The sequence below is a fragment of the Papaver somniferum genome, chromosome 9, assembly GCF_003573695.1.
Source record: "Papaver somniferum cultivar HN1 chromosome 9, ASM357369v1, whole genome shotgun sequence".
Taxonomy (NCBI): Eukaryota; Viridiplantae; Streptophyta; class Magnoliopsida; order Ranunculales; family Papaveraceae; genus Papaver; species Papaver somniferum.
Genome location: NC_039366.1, coordinates 42,572,660 through 42,585,504, shown reverse-complemented (window position 1 = coordinate 42,585,504; position 12,845 = coordinate 42,572,660). Strand labels below are relative to the sequence as shown.

The following is a 12,845-nucleotide window of genomic DNA, read 5'->3' as shown; positions in this document are numbered from 1 at the left end:
AAGAAATTAAACCTAGATAGTACTCTGGTATACAATACAAAATATCTTGTTAAATTCTGCCGAATGAGTTTGTTTTAAAACCATTTTTTTTATAGTTTGTCACAATTTTTTGAGCTTTTGGAGAAATTCCATAAATTTGAAAGATATGTCTATGATATTCCCTTGTTTAATTAAGATACTTTTTGGGACGAATTATGAAAACCAAATATTGTTGTATTGTATTTGTGAAACATTTAGCCCTAGCTTATTTTTGCGCCAGATATTGTAACAAAAGGGTAAAAGGGTGAGTTTTGTCCCTTCATTGATAAATATTGGTCCCTCCCATAACAATCGTCATATGTACATCTAATTTCTTGGAGCTTAATGGTGTTAAATAGCATAAATATCTATTTCATTTTTTTTATCGCTAACTAGTTTTCTCTGCTTTTTTACAAGGACAAAAAAAAAACAAAGCTCGGTTCACAAGAATAGATAAACTTAACATGTCAACAGTCAAGGAACTTGAACCTCATAATTTTACCCTTATTATTTAGGTGAAAGACTCTCTTATGAATATTTCTTTTTGTAAAATTCTGCATTTAGGCATGACCACATATGCAATTGCGGACCCGACAACATCCAAAAAAAATCGTAAGACTGAACAACTGAGAATAGAGAATTATACTATAGCAGAATGTAAATTTGGGGTTGGTCATTAGGACCAAGTCTATGGAGTTGTTATATCTCTCATTCAATTGGAGTCATGCTTTTCTAATTCGATTTTTCCCTCACGCTATTTATAAGTGTTGGTTGTTTTCACTTACCAATACTTGCCTAATCATGTTTCCTCCGATAATCAATTTAAGGAATGGACTCACGAGGCATTATTTACAGAAGTGATATTTGCGTCTCCACTTTTCTTTTCCGTTTTATACAAAGTAATCTATTTGATGTCCAACTCCACAATTTATTATAACACCACTGACATCATCATGTCTGAGATGATGGAAAAAACTGAAAGACAAATTTTTATTTGTGTTATGGTTATGAGAATCATAATCACTATATTTTAGATGGTTTAGTTTGGTACTGATCAACTGCACGATCCATGAGTTTAAGAACAAGTGAAAAGTTATTCCTTATATTTTTATAAAACTTATATATTTGTATTGAATAAAATATACAAATATATTTTTTTAATTAATAAATCATATAAATAAATATATACCGAGGCCATCTCTCGTTTAGCACGTAATTTTTAATTTTTATACTTTCATAATGGCTCATAGTATTAGGTGGCGGCACCCACATGAATGTTTTCCATTTTATATTTTTCTTATTTTCCAAAATCTTAGACCTACAAATATTTGTATTAGTTTTTCTAATCTAATGTAACATTCTCTAATTGATATAACAAGTGTTATAACCTTCTCACAGTTGAGAGTCGCATATCATATTTGGGAGAAAAATGTTGCATGATTGATAACCTGACTTGGCTGCTTATAGACAAAATTACAAGATTTTAAGCAACAATTAGCGGTCATGGAGATGACTGATTTTTTCCCCTAGCTGGTAAAAACAGATCCCCTCTTATAACAATTGTCACATGCAAAACCACTTTTATGATCATGCATGCACTCATACTACACACAGAGAAAATTTAAAAATTAAAAAAACATAGATTGGATGCGGTTTTCGACTTAAAATATTCTTACTGCTTAAAATCTGACGTAAGAGTTTCAAAAAGTTAAGCTAAAATAATTTTTCTAAAATTTTTAACAGACCACGCAAACAAACTCTCATAAAGATATTTTTAATTGTATATATATACAAGCTCCGTAAACCCGTCCAAATGGACGGGCTAGTTTCAATTAACACAAAAGAAGAAGTAATAAGTGTAATCATAGACTGTGTTTGCATCAAACTATGTATAAGATCATTTCAAAGAATTTATGATCATCTTACAGCCCAAAGTCTCTTCGTTCGAGACCATCATGTCATCTCAATCCATTGATCGACCCTTTTCCCCACTTTTCCTTAGTATTCAAACAAATGAGAAATCAAGCAGGCTAATTAAAGTACAAACTCAACGTTTTCTATGTACCTGCTTAATTCCTTAGTATTCTTACAAATGACAAATCATGGCTTAATACAAACTCAACATTTTCTACGCACCTGCTTAATCTCAAGTCAGAATGGAACAGACAATGACTCTTTAGAAAACTTAACATCTGCAGGGAAATATCATGCAAAAATCTAGCATTATGTTCCTTATTTAGTCGAAACTTTCCGGGAAATAACTACTTAGAAAAATTGTCAAACTTACCATTTGGGATATACTTGCATCAGTCCAAGGCAGAACTGAATGAATGATGACCAAAAATGTGCATCATCAACTAAATTAAGCCACTAAGAAGTTACTTAAAGTAAAACAAAAGCAACTAATGAACGATCAAATACCTGCATCAATGAAATTTGTAATGTGTTACTCACAAACAAATAAAATTTGTTATTCCTTTGCCAGTAAATCGACTATTCAACATAATATAAATGATAAAACAAAGTGCGTGGACAGATACAAAGAGAGAATCATTCATATATTCACTTATATATTGTCTTTTTTTTTTTTTGGTATTCCACTTATATATTGTCGCCCAGATCGTTTGAACGTTTACTGCAATTCAATTAGATATACTTTTCACATATTATATTCTTTAACTCAAGCTAATTCAATTCTCAATTAAATAGTATAGCCAGTTATGCTTTTTCTTTTCGGTACCATCAGAAGTATCTCATGTATTCACTCTCGCAACGGAACCTCGATCTTTCCACCGTTTTTCAGATTGAAGGAATTCGTCTTCATCTTATACAGTCCTATAGGTTAGAGTGAAAGAATGACAGAACCTTGATCTTTCTACCATTTTCTGATTGAAGGAATTCCTCTTCGTCTTATACATGCCTATAGGTTGGAGTAAAATAATGCAACAAAATTTATACAGTATATAGGAAAAAAAAAGGTTAAAGAAACTGGTATATCTGCGTACCTTATTCTTCTCATTTTCCAATGACGGATAAGAATATTAGATTGGCAGATGCTCTCTGGGTTTAGTAATGAACCTATCCGCATTCTTCTTCATGTTTAAGTATGTAACGATTCTGAACACTGTCATTTGATAAAATAAGAAAAATTAGATAAATAGATGTTTTTGAATTCCTTATATCTCTTAAGAAATAGAGATGCATGTTTCTGTTTTGGAAACATCTAAAGAATACAAACTTGATCCAAGAGCATCAATAGTTCGCTTGAAGATAAACAAAATTGATCTTCCAAAGGCTTTATATGGTGAGCGGTTGTTGTCACAACAACAACATCTTTCACAGCCGATAATGGCACCAACATTTTGATCAGCCTGTTTGTTTAGTTGCAACTTCGTGTGTGTACTCCACTTTCCTGTACGCATTATTTGAATACAAAGGTTGGATCTTGCTATATGGATTATTCCAAATCGGACATTTTTAAACTTTCAAATAGTCGTGTCTTTTGGGTGATTTTGGTCAAGAGAAGTGTCGGTTAAAAAATGGCATTACTTGTAGGCTGATGTGGCACTTACTATATGCTGATGTGGCACTATAATATTTTAGAATCCTTAAGGATGAATATAGAGTTGACACATAAGCCTAAAGGATTCTCCTTTATATAAAGTATTTATATATCTGTGGGCGGATCTTCATATTTTCGTGGGAAACATGCATCATTCCCCTAAGGTTTTTGTTTGCTCAGTTCAGTGTATATAGTTTTATATGAAGTCGTTTGAATGGACAGTATATTATTCAAAACTGATCCTAGCTAATTTTAAGCCTACTAATTTTGCTCCCACCTAGAAGACGGAGATATGGTGTATTTAAAAAAGGTAAAACTACTAAATTACCCTCTTTTTTAAAACCTAATATATTTTCATTTTACTCGCAACAAAACCCATACCTAGATTGTGGTTTATCAACCCATTACTCTTAGTTAGGTTTTTGACATCACTCGTACATTCAAAAATTAAAATTATTCAAGATTAGGTTAAATAAGTTTTAACCATGATCAGTAGATATGAATATCCACATTAGCTAATTCTAGCATATATAAGGTCAAGCAAGGTTAAATGGGTTTAACCAGGATTGGTAGATATGAATTTGCCACATTGGCTAATTCTAGCATATATAAGGTCAAGCAGTTGATACGGCACATACACAACGTCCGATTTCTCTTCATGTTCTTCGTGGTCAAAGAACATCAACGACCAATGTGGACATTGATACCGACTTATTATGGTTAAAAAAATGGTTTCTTTTGTTTCTTTTGGGTTTCTAGGCTATGATTGCGATATGAAACTCTTGGTTGGATGATTATTGTAAAGACCCTCAAGCTCGTCAACGCTATTTGACCGGTCTAATGATAATCAAGGGTCGATCTTGAGATGATCAAGTGACGATTTAGCCGTTAATGACTTGATTAGTGAATGTAGACTTTAATTAATATGAATTAATCTAAAAATTATCTAGATATGAAATTAGTATCGTTGAATAGATCTCAAAATGTTACGCATAATGGACTACTCGAACGTGTCATTCGGACATCAGACGAAGAAGATATCATCATATTTGTATGAAGGGTAAAATGGTCTTTTTGCATAAAAACCGACCTGGCTGCCCATATCCTTTCTCATGGGTGCCTTAGTATTTTTCCTTGGTCTTATCTCAGAAACCGATCGAGAGAAGAATCATTTTATTTCTTTTCTTCTTCTTCTATGTTCTTCCTCTCCTTCCCTCTATCGATCTCATTTTCAATGGATTGAGCTTGAATCTCTCGAGAATAGTTCTTATAAAGCTTAAATTACAATTATATATTGAATTATAGGATTATGTTGTAATGAATGTATTGTTGTTGTGGTAGAGTTTATAGATGTAACTTGCAAAACTGAAATTGGCTAGAGAAAGATAGGGTGTTATATTTTGGAATTGATGTAGCAATGGTGTGGTTATGGCTTAGGCCAGTGTTCGCTTGCTCAGTTAGATGTCCGACTGATATTGTGTTTCTGACTCAGTTAATCTGACCGAGTTGAACCGTGTTGACCTGACTTGACCGAGTTAGCCCATTGACCATGGACTTGACTTTGACCTTGACCTTTGACTGACGTTGCCTGTGAGTAACCGTTATCTGACTCCCTCTGACCAGATGTTGACCCTTAGTTGAACAGTTAGACCAGTTCTAAGATTATTGGACTTGTTTAGTGGACTTGGGCTTAGGACTAGTGTACCTAGTTAATGAATTGGACCACTTGTGGTCTGAATTAACCTTAGGTTTCTTCTACAAAGTTGTAGATGTTCACAAGACCTATTGAATAGGCTATAGAACCAACCCGATTCAATTAGTAAGACTTAGTTATGCTAAAGATAGAGATTGAAAAGGTGTAAAGTCATAAATGAGTTTAGAACCATTAGATAGACTTGTATGATTCTTGTGTGAGCCATTTTGGCTAGATTCTTAGAGTTCTTGTGTGATTAACCGTTAGTCTTTATTAACAACGATCGATTCAATGGATGAACCAGTGGATCGTGGATCTCGAGGTAGGCGTGGCTTGTCATCAAAAAAGATGGGAATTTACATTAATTCTTTTGTAACCATTGTTGTTTTCTTTTACAAAGATTAATGTTTATGTTCCAAAGACAAACGACCACGACCTTGAGGGTGGGGCCCACCCCTTTGTGTGTACACGGTTTTTTATTTAGCGGAAAATGGGTCATTTGTCCAAATATTTTTAAAACATGGTTCAAATGGACGAGTAAAAATTAGTATGGGTGAAATGGACACCAAAAAAACAGCAAGGATGAAACTGGATTCATCCTGAATTAAACTAAAAAAATAGTAAGGATGAAACTGGATGCATCCTGATGTAAATTAAAAATAAAAAAATATTTGAAAATGGATATGATGAAATTGTTTACATCCCGACTATTTTTACATTTTTAAACGTAATCAAAATCTAAATATCATTTTTCACCCAAGAATTGTTGATTGTGGTCTTTTTTTGTATTTATTTAAAGGGCAGTTCAAAAAATGAAGTCGACCACGACCTTGCTGCTTATATACGAATCACAAGATTTCAAACACTCTTTACTTCCCTAACTCCGAGTTAACTCTCTGGTTTTGCTAGCAGAAGAACCACACAGCAGAGCAATTACTGTTAATGGTTTTGTTAAGATGCAGAAACTTGGCAATATGTTCACTGAATCATCATTTTACTCACTGCTTTCCTTCCCTCTCCTCTTCATCATCACTAGCGGTTCACCAACACCCACAGAACGATCTTTTGCGCTGCAACTCAAGGATTCGAGAGTTACTGAGAAACAGGAGAGTAGAAGATGCTCGAAGTGTGTTCGAAGAAATGGCTCAAAGAAATTCCATTACTTGGAATTCTATGATTACCGGGTATTTTCGAAATGGACAAGTTGAAGAAGCAAAATCACTCTTTGATAATTTTTCTGGGAAAAACATTAGAACTTGGACAACTATGGTTTCTGGGTACGCGAACAATGGTAAACTTGAAGATGCTCGGCGAGTATTTAATTCGATGCCGGAAAGAAATGTAGTTAGTTGGAATGCTATGATTAATGGGTATGCTAAATATGGTGATTTGAAGTCAGCTAGGATTTTGTTTGATGGAATGCCAGAAAGAGATGCCGAGTCATGGAATACGATGATAACTGGGTATAGTCATTGTGGTTTGTTGAGAGAAGCTCGTGAGTTATTCGACCAGATGCAAAATAAGGATATAGTGTCATGGTTGGTGATGATTTCTGGGTATGTTCGTAGTAATGATCATGTTGAAGCATGGAATATGTTTTCGAAGATGCATCATGGTGGTGTGAGACCTGATCAGTCCATTTTTGTTGTTACTCTTTCTTCTATAACAGGATTGAATAGTCGAATGTTGATTGCGATTCTGCGGACAGTAGCTATCAAGACAAGTTTTGAGGGAGATGTGAAAGTGGGTACTGCGATAATGAATGCCTATACAAAAGCTGGAAATCTAGAGCTTGCTTTGGATTTTTTCAAGATCATGCCTCAAAGAAATGAATTTACTTGGACCACGATCATTGCAGCGTTGTCTAAAAGCGGAAGATTACAAGATGCTATTTCTATGTACAATCAAGCTCCAGAGAAAAATGTTCCTACCCAAACTGCACTGATGACTGCATTTGCACAGCATGGGAAAATCCATGAAGCTAGACGTATTTTTGAAGAAATAAAAAATCCAAATGAGATCACTTGGAACACAATGGTTACTGGATATGCACAGAATGGGATGCTTGAAGAGGCAGGTATGGTTTTTCGAAGGATGCCTGTTAGGAATATAGAATCATGGGCAACCATGATTTCTGGGTTGTCACAGAAAGGACAGAGTGAAGAAGCTTTGAATCTGTTAGCTGAGCTTCATAGATCAGGAATGGTGCCAAATCACTCCACTTTCACTAGCTCTCTTTATGCCTGTGGCAATATTGAATCTCTTGAGATGGGTAGACAAATCCATACTCTTACTGTTAAAACAGGTTGCCAGTTCAACTCATATGTAGGAAACGGATTGATCTTGATGTATGCAAAGTGCAGAAACATGGAAGATGTCCATCAGGTTTTCAATACGATGAGAGTTAAAGATATTGTATCTTGGAACACCATGGTATCAGTCCTTTCTCACAATGGCAAGTTGGTTGATGCGCGTACTGCTTTCGAGAAAATGCCCCAACGTGATATTGTTTCTTGGACTGCTATGATATCTGGATATGCACAAGCAAGACTTGGGTATCTTGCATTCGAACTTTTTCTTGACATGTTTGCATCAGGAGTCAATCCAGACCAGTCATGTCTAACTGTCCTTCTTAGAACATGTGCGGACTTAGGTGTGGCGAAGCTCGGTAAACAAATCCATGCACTAGTATTCAAATTGGGCCTAGATTTTGGAATCTCCATTAGTAATGCTTTGATATTTATGTATTTCAAGTGTGGTTGTAAGGACGGATTTCAAGTGTTTGATGAGATGCCTGATCACGATGTAGTTTCATGGAATTCCATTCTTGATGGTTGTGCTGAAAATGGGTTTGGAATGAAAGCTGTCGAGCTCTTTGAACAAATGAAGTCTGAAGGTACAAGGCCTGACCAGATTAGCTTCGTGAGCATTTTATGTGCCTGTAGTCACGCAGGATTCATCGACAAAGGCTGGGCTTACTTCAATTCCATGAATAGAGATTATGGAATCATGCCACTCGAGCCTCATTATGCATGTATGGTAGATCTTCTTGGCCGAGCTGGGCACCTTTATTCTGCCGAGGACTTCATCAAAAATATGCCTATCGAACCAGACTCCATTGTGTGGAAAGCTCTTCTTGGTGCTTGTAGGATTCATCAAAATGTGGAACTTGGGCGTAGAGTTGCAGAAAAACTGTTTCAGTTGGAGCCACAGAATTCAGGCATTTATATCTTATTATCGAACATTTATGCATCTGTAGGGATGTGGAAAGAAGTAGGAGAAATCCGAACCTTGATGAGACACCGAGGTGTAAGAAAGGAACCAGGATTCAGCTGGATTCAGATCAAGCACATAACCAGTTATTTTGTTAACGGGGATAAGACCCATGATCAAGCAGAAGAGATTTTTTCGACCTTGCGGGAGTTTGTTGAGCGCCTTAAGGAATACGGATATGTTCCTAATACGCATTTTGTTCTTCATGACATTGAAGAGGAGCAGAAGGAAAATGCTCTCCTGTACCACAGTGAGAAACTAGCAATCGCTTATGGTATCTTGAACATGCCAGATGGAACTTCAATTCAGATTATGAAGAACCTTCGGATTTGTGGTGATTGTCATACTTTTACAAAGTTCATGTCTAAAGTTACTGAAAGAGAGATCATTATACGAGATAATAAAAGGTTCCACCATTTCAGAGATGGCTCATGTTCTTGTGGAGATTATTGGTAAAAATATTGTCATGGGTCTTTGACAATTATCATTGCACCGTAACCAAAATTATACCCTGTAAACATGGTTTAAATGGTATGTGATCTATTATCTCTTCTTATATCTTTCTCGTACTTTTGAAGCTTTAAATTTGATTGATCAGCAGATGCATTGTTTAACAATCAATTGTATTTCTTTGATTAGGCGAATGCTGATTCGGGGAATGATATGCTCATTTCAGTGTGGCTGAGGTGAACCAAAGGAAGAATACGTTTACTGTCATAAAAGGTACCATTATAAGTATATAGTTTATATTATTCTATGGTGATCTGCTGTCTTTGTCGGAAACAATTTCGTGCACCTGTTTATGTAGTATATATACTCTATTAACTAGATGATATTCCCTATTGGAAACTTTGTATAAATGAAGATAACCTACTCAGTATAATTATGTGTGTAACGGCAACCTAAAAAGAACAAATTTGCTGAGTTGGTTAATCATTTATTTTTCACCGAGCATCAACTACAAGATCACATACACCAATGTACTCCCTTACTAATTGCGTGGAAAATGATTTATTTGTAGCTATGAAATATCTTCCACAGTCCCTATACTCTCCACTTTAGGAACTTTACTTTGTACTTGGGAATTGGATTCATTTTTGTCATGTGATTGCTACTAAAGTTCATATGCCTTCTTCCACTGAATTGATCCCTTTAGCTAAACTTGTACTACGGAATGTTACTTTAAGATCAGATATGGGAGTGTTCAAGAAAATATCTAGTAAGTCCTCATTTAAACTATAAATAAAGGATGCAACTCTTCATTTGAAGCATTGAATAAAATTCTAGTTTGGTGATATTTTGGGACCACTTGAGCATACTAATAAACCAAGCATGTTATCATCTTTTTCCCGGTGGGATTTTCGCACATTCATCTGCTAATAAAATTGTATTATTTAGTATCAGTTGATGAATGTACGAGGGTCCCCCCGAGGAAGAGGATCATAACAGGTACTACTTTTTTAGAACTTAATGGAGTTGAAAGCTTAGAAGTAGAGCATTGTACGTGATAAAGCTGGTACACAAAATCTCATCCTCTTTCAAATACTAATTCAGAGAATCCTTCAGTCCTACGGTTCTAACTTCAAAGATCTCTCCTCTCTTTATCTCAAATAACTCTCTCTCTCTCTGTTCTCCCGAAGATCTAATAACGAAGTTTTACTTTAGTTGACTCCTACTTGATTGAAGTTCATGGAACTGTCACTTTGGTTTCATGTTTTTTTCTCCACACTTACTCTCTGTCTGGGTTTGTTTTAATTTGATTTAAATAGGAATCCAGAAAAATTAATTACCCCAAAGAAAATACTTGTCTATGCTTGTAAAAATTGTAAGCATTTGCACTGCAGGGTTGTACATTAACTTATAATTTTGTGGTTTTTATCTCATGGAAGCTTTTAAAGTTGATAATTTGTATGAAATCCTAATTCTTTGAATGCTTAAATAACAAAATCTGGTTTTATAAGTTTGATTTCATTGCGCCTTTTTGGTGAAAAATTTGGGTTTTCTTCTGCTAGTGGATTCATGTATTATTAGCAATCAAATTACTATGGGTGTTTGCAGGACCAGACAAGGGCCAAGCATGGCTGTGAATGTGAAATTGAGAAAATATATCTACCGTAGATCCTTGTCATATATGATATATTTGAGAAAATAAATTTATCACTCAGTATTCATGCCCTTGTTTTGTTTTGCGGCCAATAGCAAAGTTAAGGTGGTTGCTGGTTGTATGAGTAAAAGCTTAAATTAATATTATTTTTTGGCTTTCGAAGAATAAAGCTGAAGTTGATGAATATTGAGGCAAGAGTTGCTGCTTGAGTTCCCTTCCAGAAGGTGATTTGGGAACACCTTCCCTTCTTTTCTGCTCCCTAATTTTGTTGATTTTCAAAAATCTTAGCATTGGGTGTGGTTATTAGAAAACGGGGAGGCCATGCAAGACTGCAGTATGAGAATGGTTAAATCTAGAGGCCTGTGGGTTGCAACTCTACTTACATACTTGTCTAGTGTTGATTAGGGTGGTGACACAGTCTTTCCTGACTCGGCTAAATTTGAGTTCTATTCTTAGCAGAGTATGAGTTTTCTTATTTACTATGTCAGAGCATTCTTTGTATTCCAGGGGCTGAATCTTGCTCAGACAGTGCCAAAAAGGGATATGCAGATACACTGTCAGGCCTTAAGGTTGTAAAACTTGTATAGTACAGATGAGATCGTGGAACCTATATTTGTGCTTGGTAATTTGTAATCCCCTTTTATGCTGATAATTTATTCAGAGAGTTTGAGAAGTTAGGGGGAGTTAATACAGCGGCAGAAAGTTGGCTGATATTTTGTGCTAGTTTCCAATCTAGCAATCCCAATTGGTTCTCTCATGCAAAATGTTGTACTCATGATTTTTCCCAATTTATTTTTGAAAGCATGCCTTTCCAAATGTCTTTACTTTTTCTCTGGATGGTTATTTGTCACCCTATTTATTATAAAACCCGGTCACTTCAAATAATAAACTAATCACCTTCCTTTTAATTTGTTTACTACTCTAGTTTTAGTTTACAATGTTAGGAGCTAGTCATGTTGATGTCAGAGATGGTGGAGAAAATTGAAATCACAAAATGCAATAATTTTGGCAATAAGCACGGAAAGTTCAGAGAAGCCGTATCAAATCTGGTATCAAATCGAAGAAAAAAAAGATACGCATGAAAGACTATATATATCTGTTGTTTTTAATCCCATAAAGGAAAAATACGATAAGATATATGTTTTTTTCATCCACCATCCTTTTATCTACAAGAATAATACGTTTGAGTCTAAAAAGACAATTATGATTATAAATTTATGATCATCTAAAAGGAAAATTATAATTAGGGTATAATTTGCTCTAATAGCCCAATAGCTAGTGGGCTCAATTCTACTTTATCAGTCTCTTTTCTTGCGGGCATCCTCTTATTTTTCTCGTTCAACACTTTATATTCCCTCTTATTACCTCCCTCAATGTGACTTTTTTTGTTTTGTTACCGGAATGAACTTGGTGCCCTAAGAGCATATCAACAATATTACAGAAAATTTTCCAAAGAATCCAAACAAACCAATAAATACAAATATAAAACACACAAAACTAGGTAGCTCGGACTTCTTCCAAAAATTACTCGCCAATATGCTTCCCTAGTGATAATTCAGGAACAAGTAATGAAAATTTAACTATTGTTTTTGAATTAAAAAAATTCTGCTCGATATAACTTGGGTTTCCGTCTAAGGATGAAAATTTTCGGCTTGAAATAACCACACGCACCATCAGGGAAGCTCTAAAAATCTTAACCTTCGGTCTGGGGCATCAACTTTTCGCTCATTAAAAAATTTCCTGCAATTTACAAATGCCTCTTATTCCAGCTCCTTAGTGTCATTCTCCTTTGAGTTGCTTTCTTTGAAGTACTGGGGACTACAGCCAAGTTCCTGATATATGAACTGATGGAAATTTGGCAATTCTGGAACTCTGGTGGCATACCATGGATATCTACAGCTCTACCCTTTCCATGATTAGGGTCATATAAAAACAGACGTGTTCCATCTTGACTAGGAGGATAAATTTTAAATAGTAATTCACCATTCTTGAAAGACCGTATAACAGTCAACATTGCAACGGGATGTTTACAAATTGTTCGTAAGTCCACGATGCAATGTTGGGTCCAAGAAGTTGTTCCTTCGCAGTCCTTCATCACCCAGATTTGTGTTCGATTATTGTAAACAGTATAAATTAGAGCAAGAAATCCTCCCACGACACCCACTCTTGTAGCACTTGAAGTTACATTATCACGA

The 12,845-nt window shown here is 35.2% G+C and overlaps 1 protein-coding gene across 1 annotated transcript; it reads left to right on the top strand.

Annotated features, from left to right (window-relative positions):
• Positions 1 to 6,110: 6,110 nt before the first annotated feature.
• LOC113313860 (pentatricopeptide repeat-containing protein At4g02750-like) lies at positions 6,111 to 11,474 on the top strand. The gene is made up of 3 exons (XM_026562645.1): positions 6,111 to 9,077; positions 9,186 to 9,269; positions 11,158 to 11,474. The coding sequence occupies exon 1, from the start codon at positions 6,216 to 6,218 to the stop codon at positions 9,000 to 9,002; it is 2,787 nt and encodes a 928-aa protein (XP_026418430.1). The 5' UTR covers positions 6,111 to 6,215; the 3' UTR covers positions 9,003 to 9,077; positions 9,186 to 9,269; positions 11,158 to 11,474.
• The last annotated feature ends 1,371 nt before the right edge of the window (positions 11,475 to 12,845 follow it).

Excerpts from the sequence above, each read along its gene's own strand:
- LOC113313860 (XM_026562645.1), top strand. The coding sequence starts at position 6,216 with ATGGTTTTGTTAAGATGCAGAAACTTGGCAATATGTTCACTGAATCAT.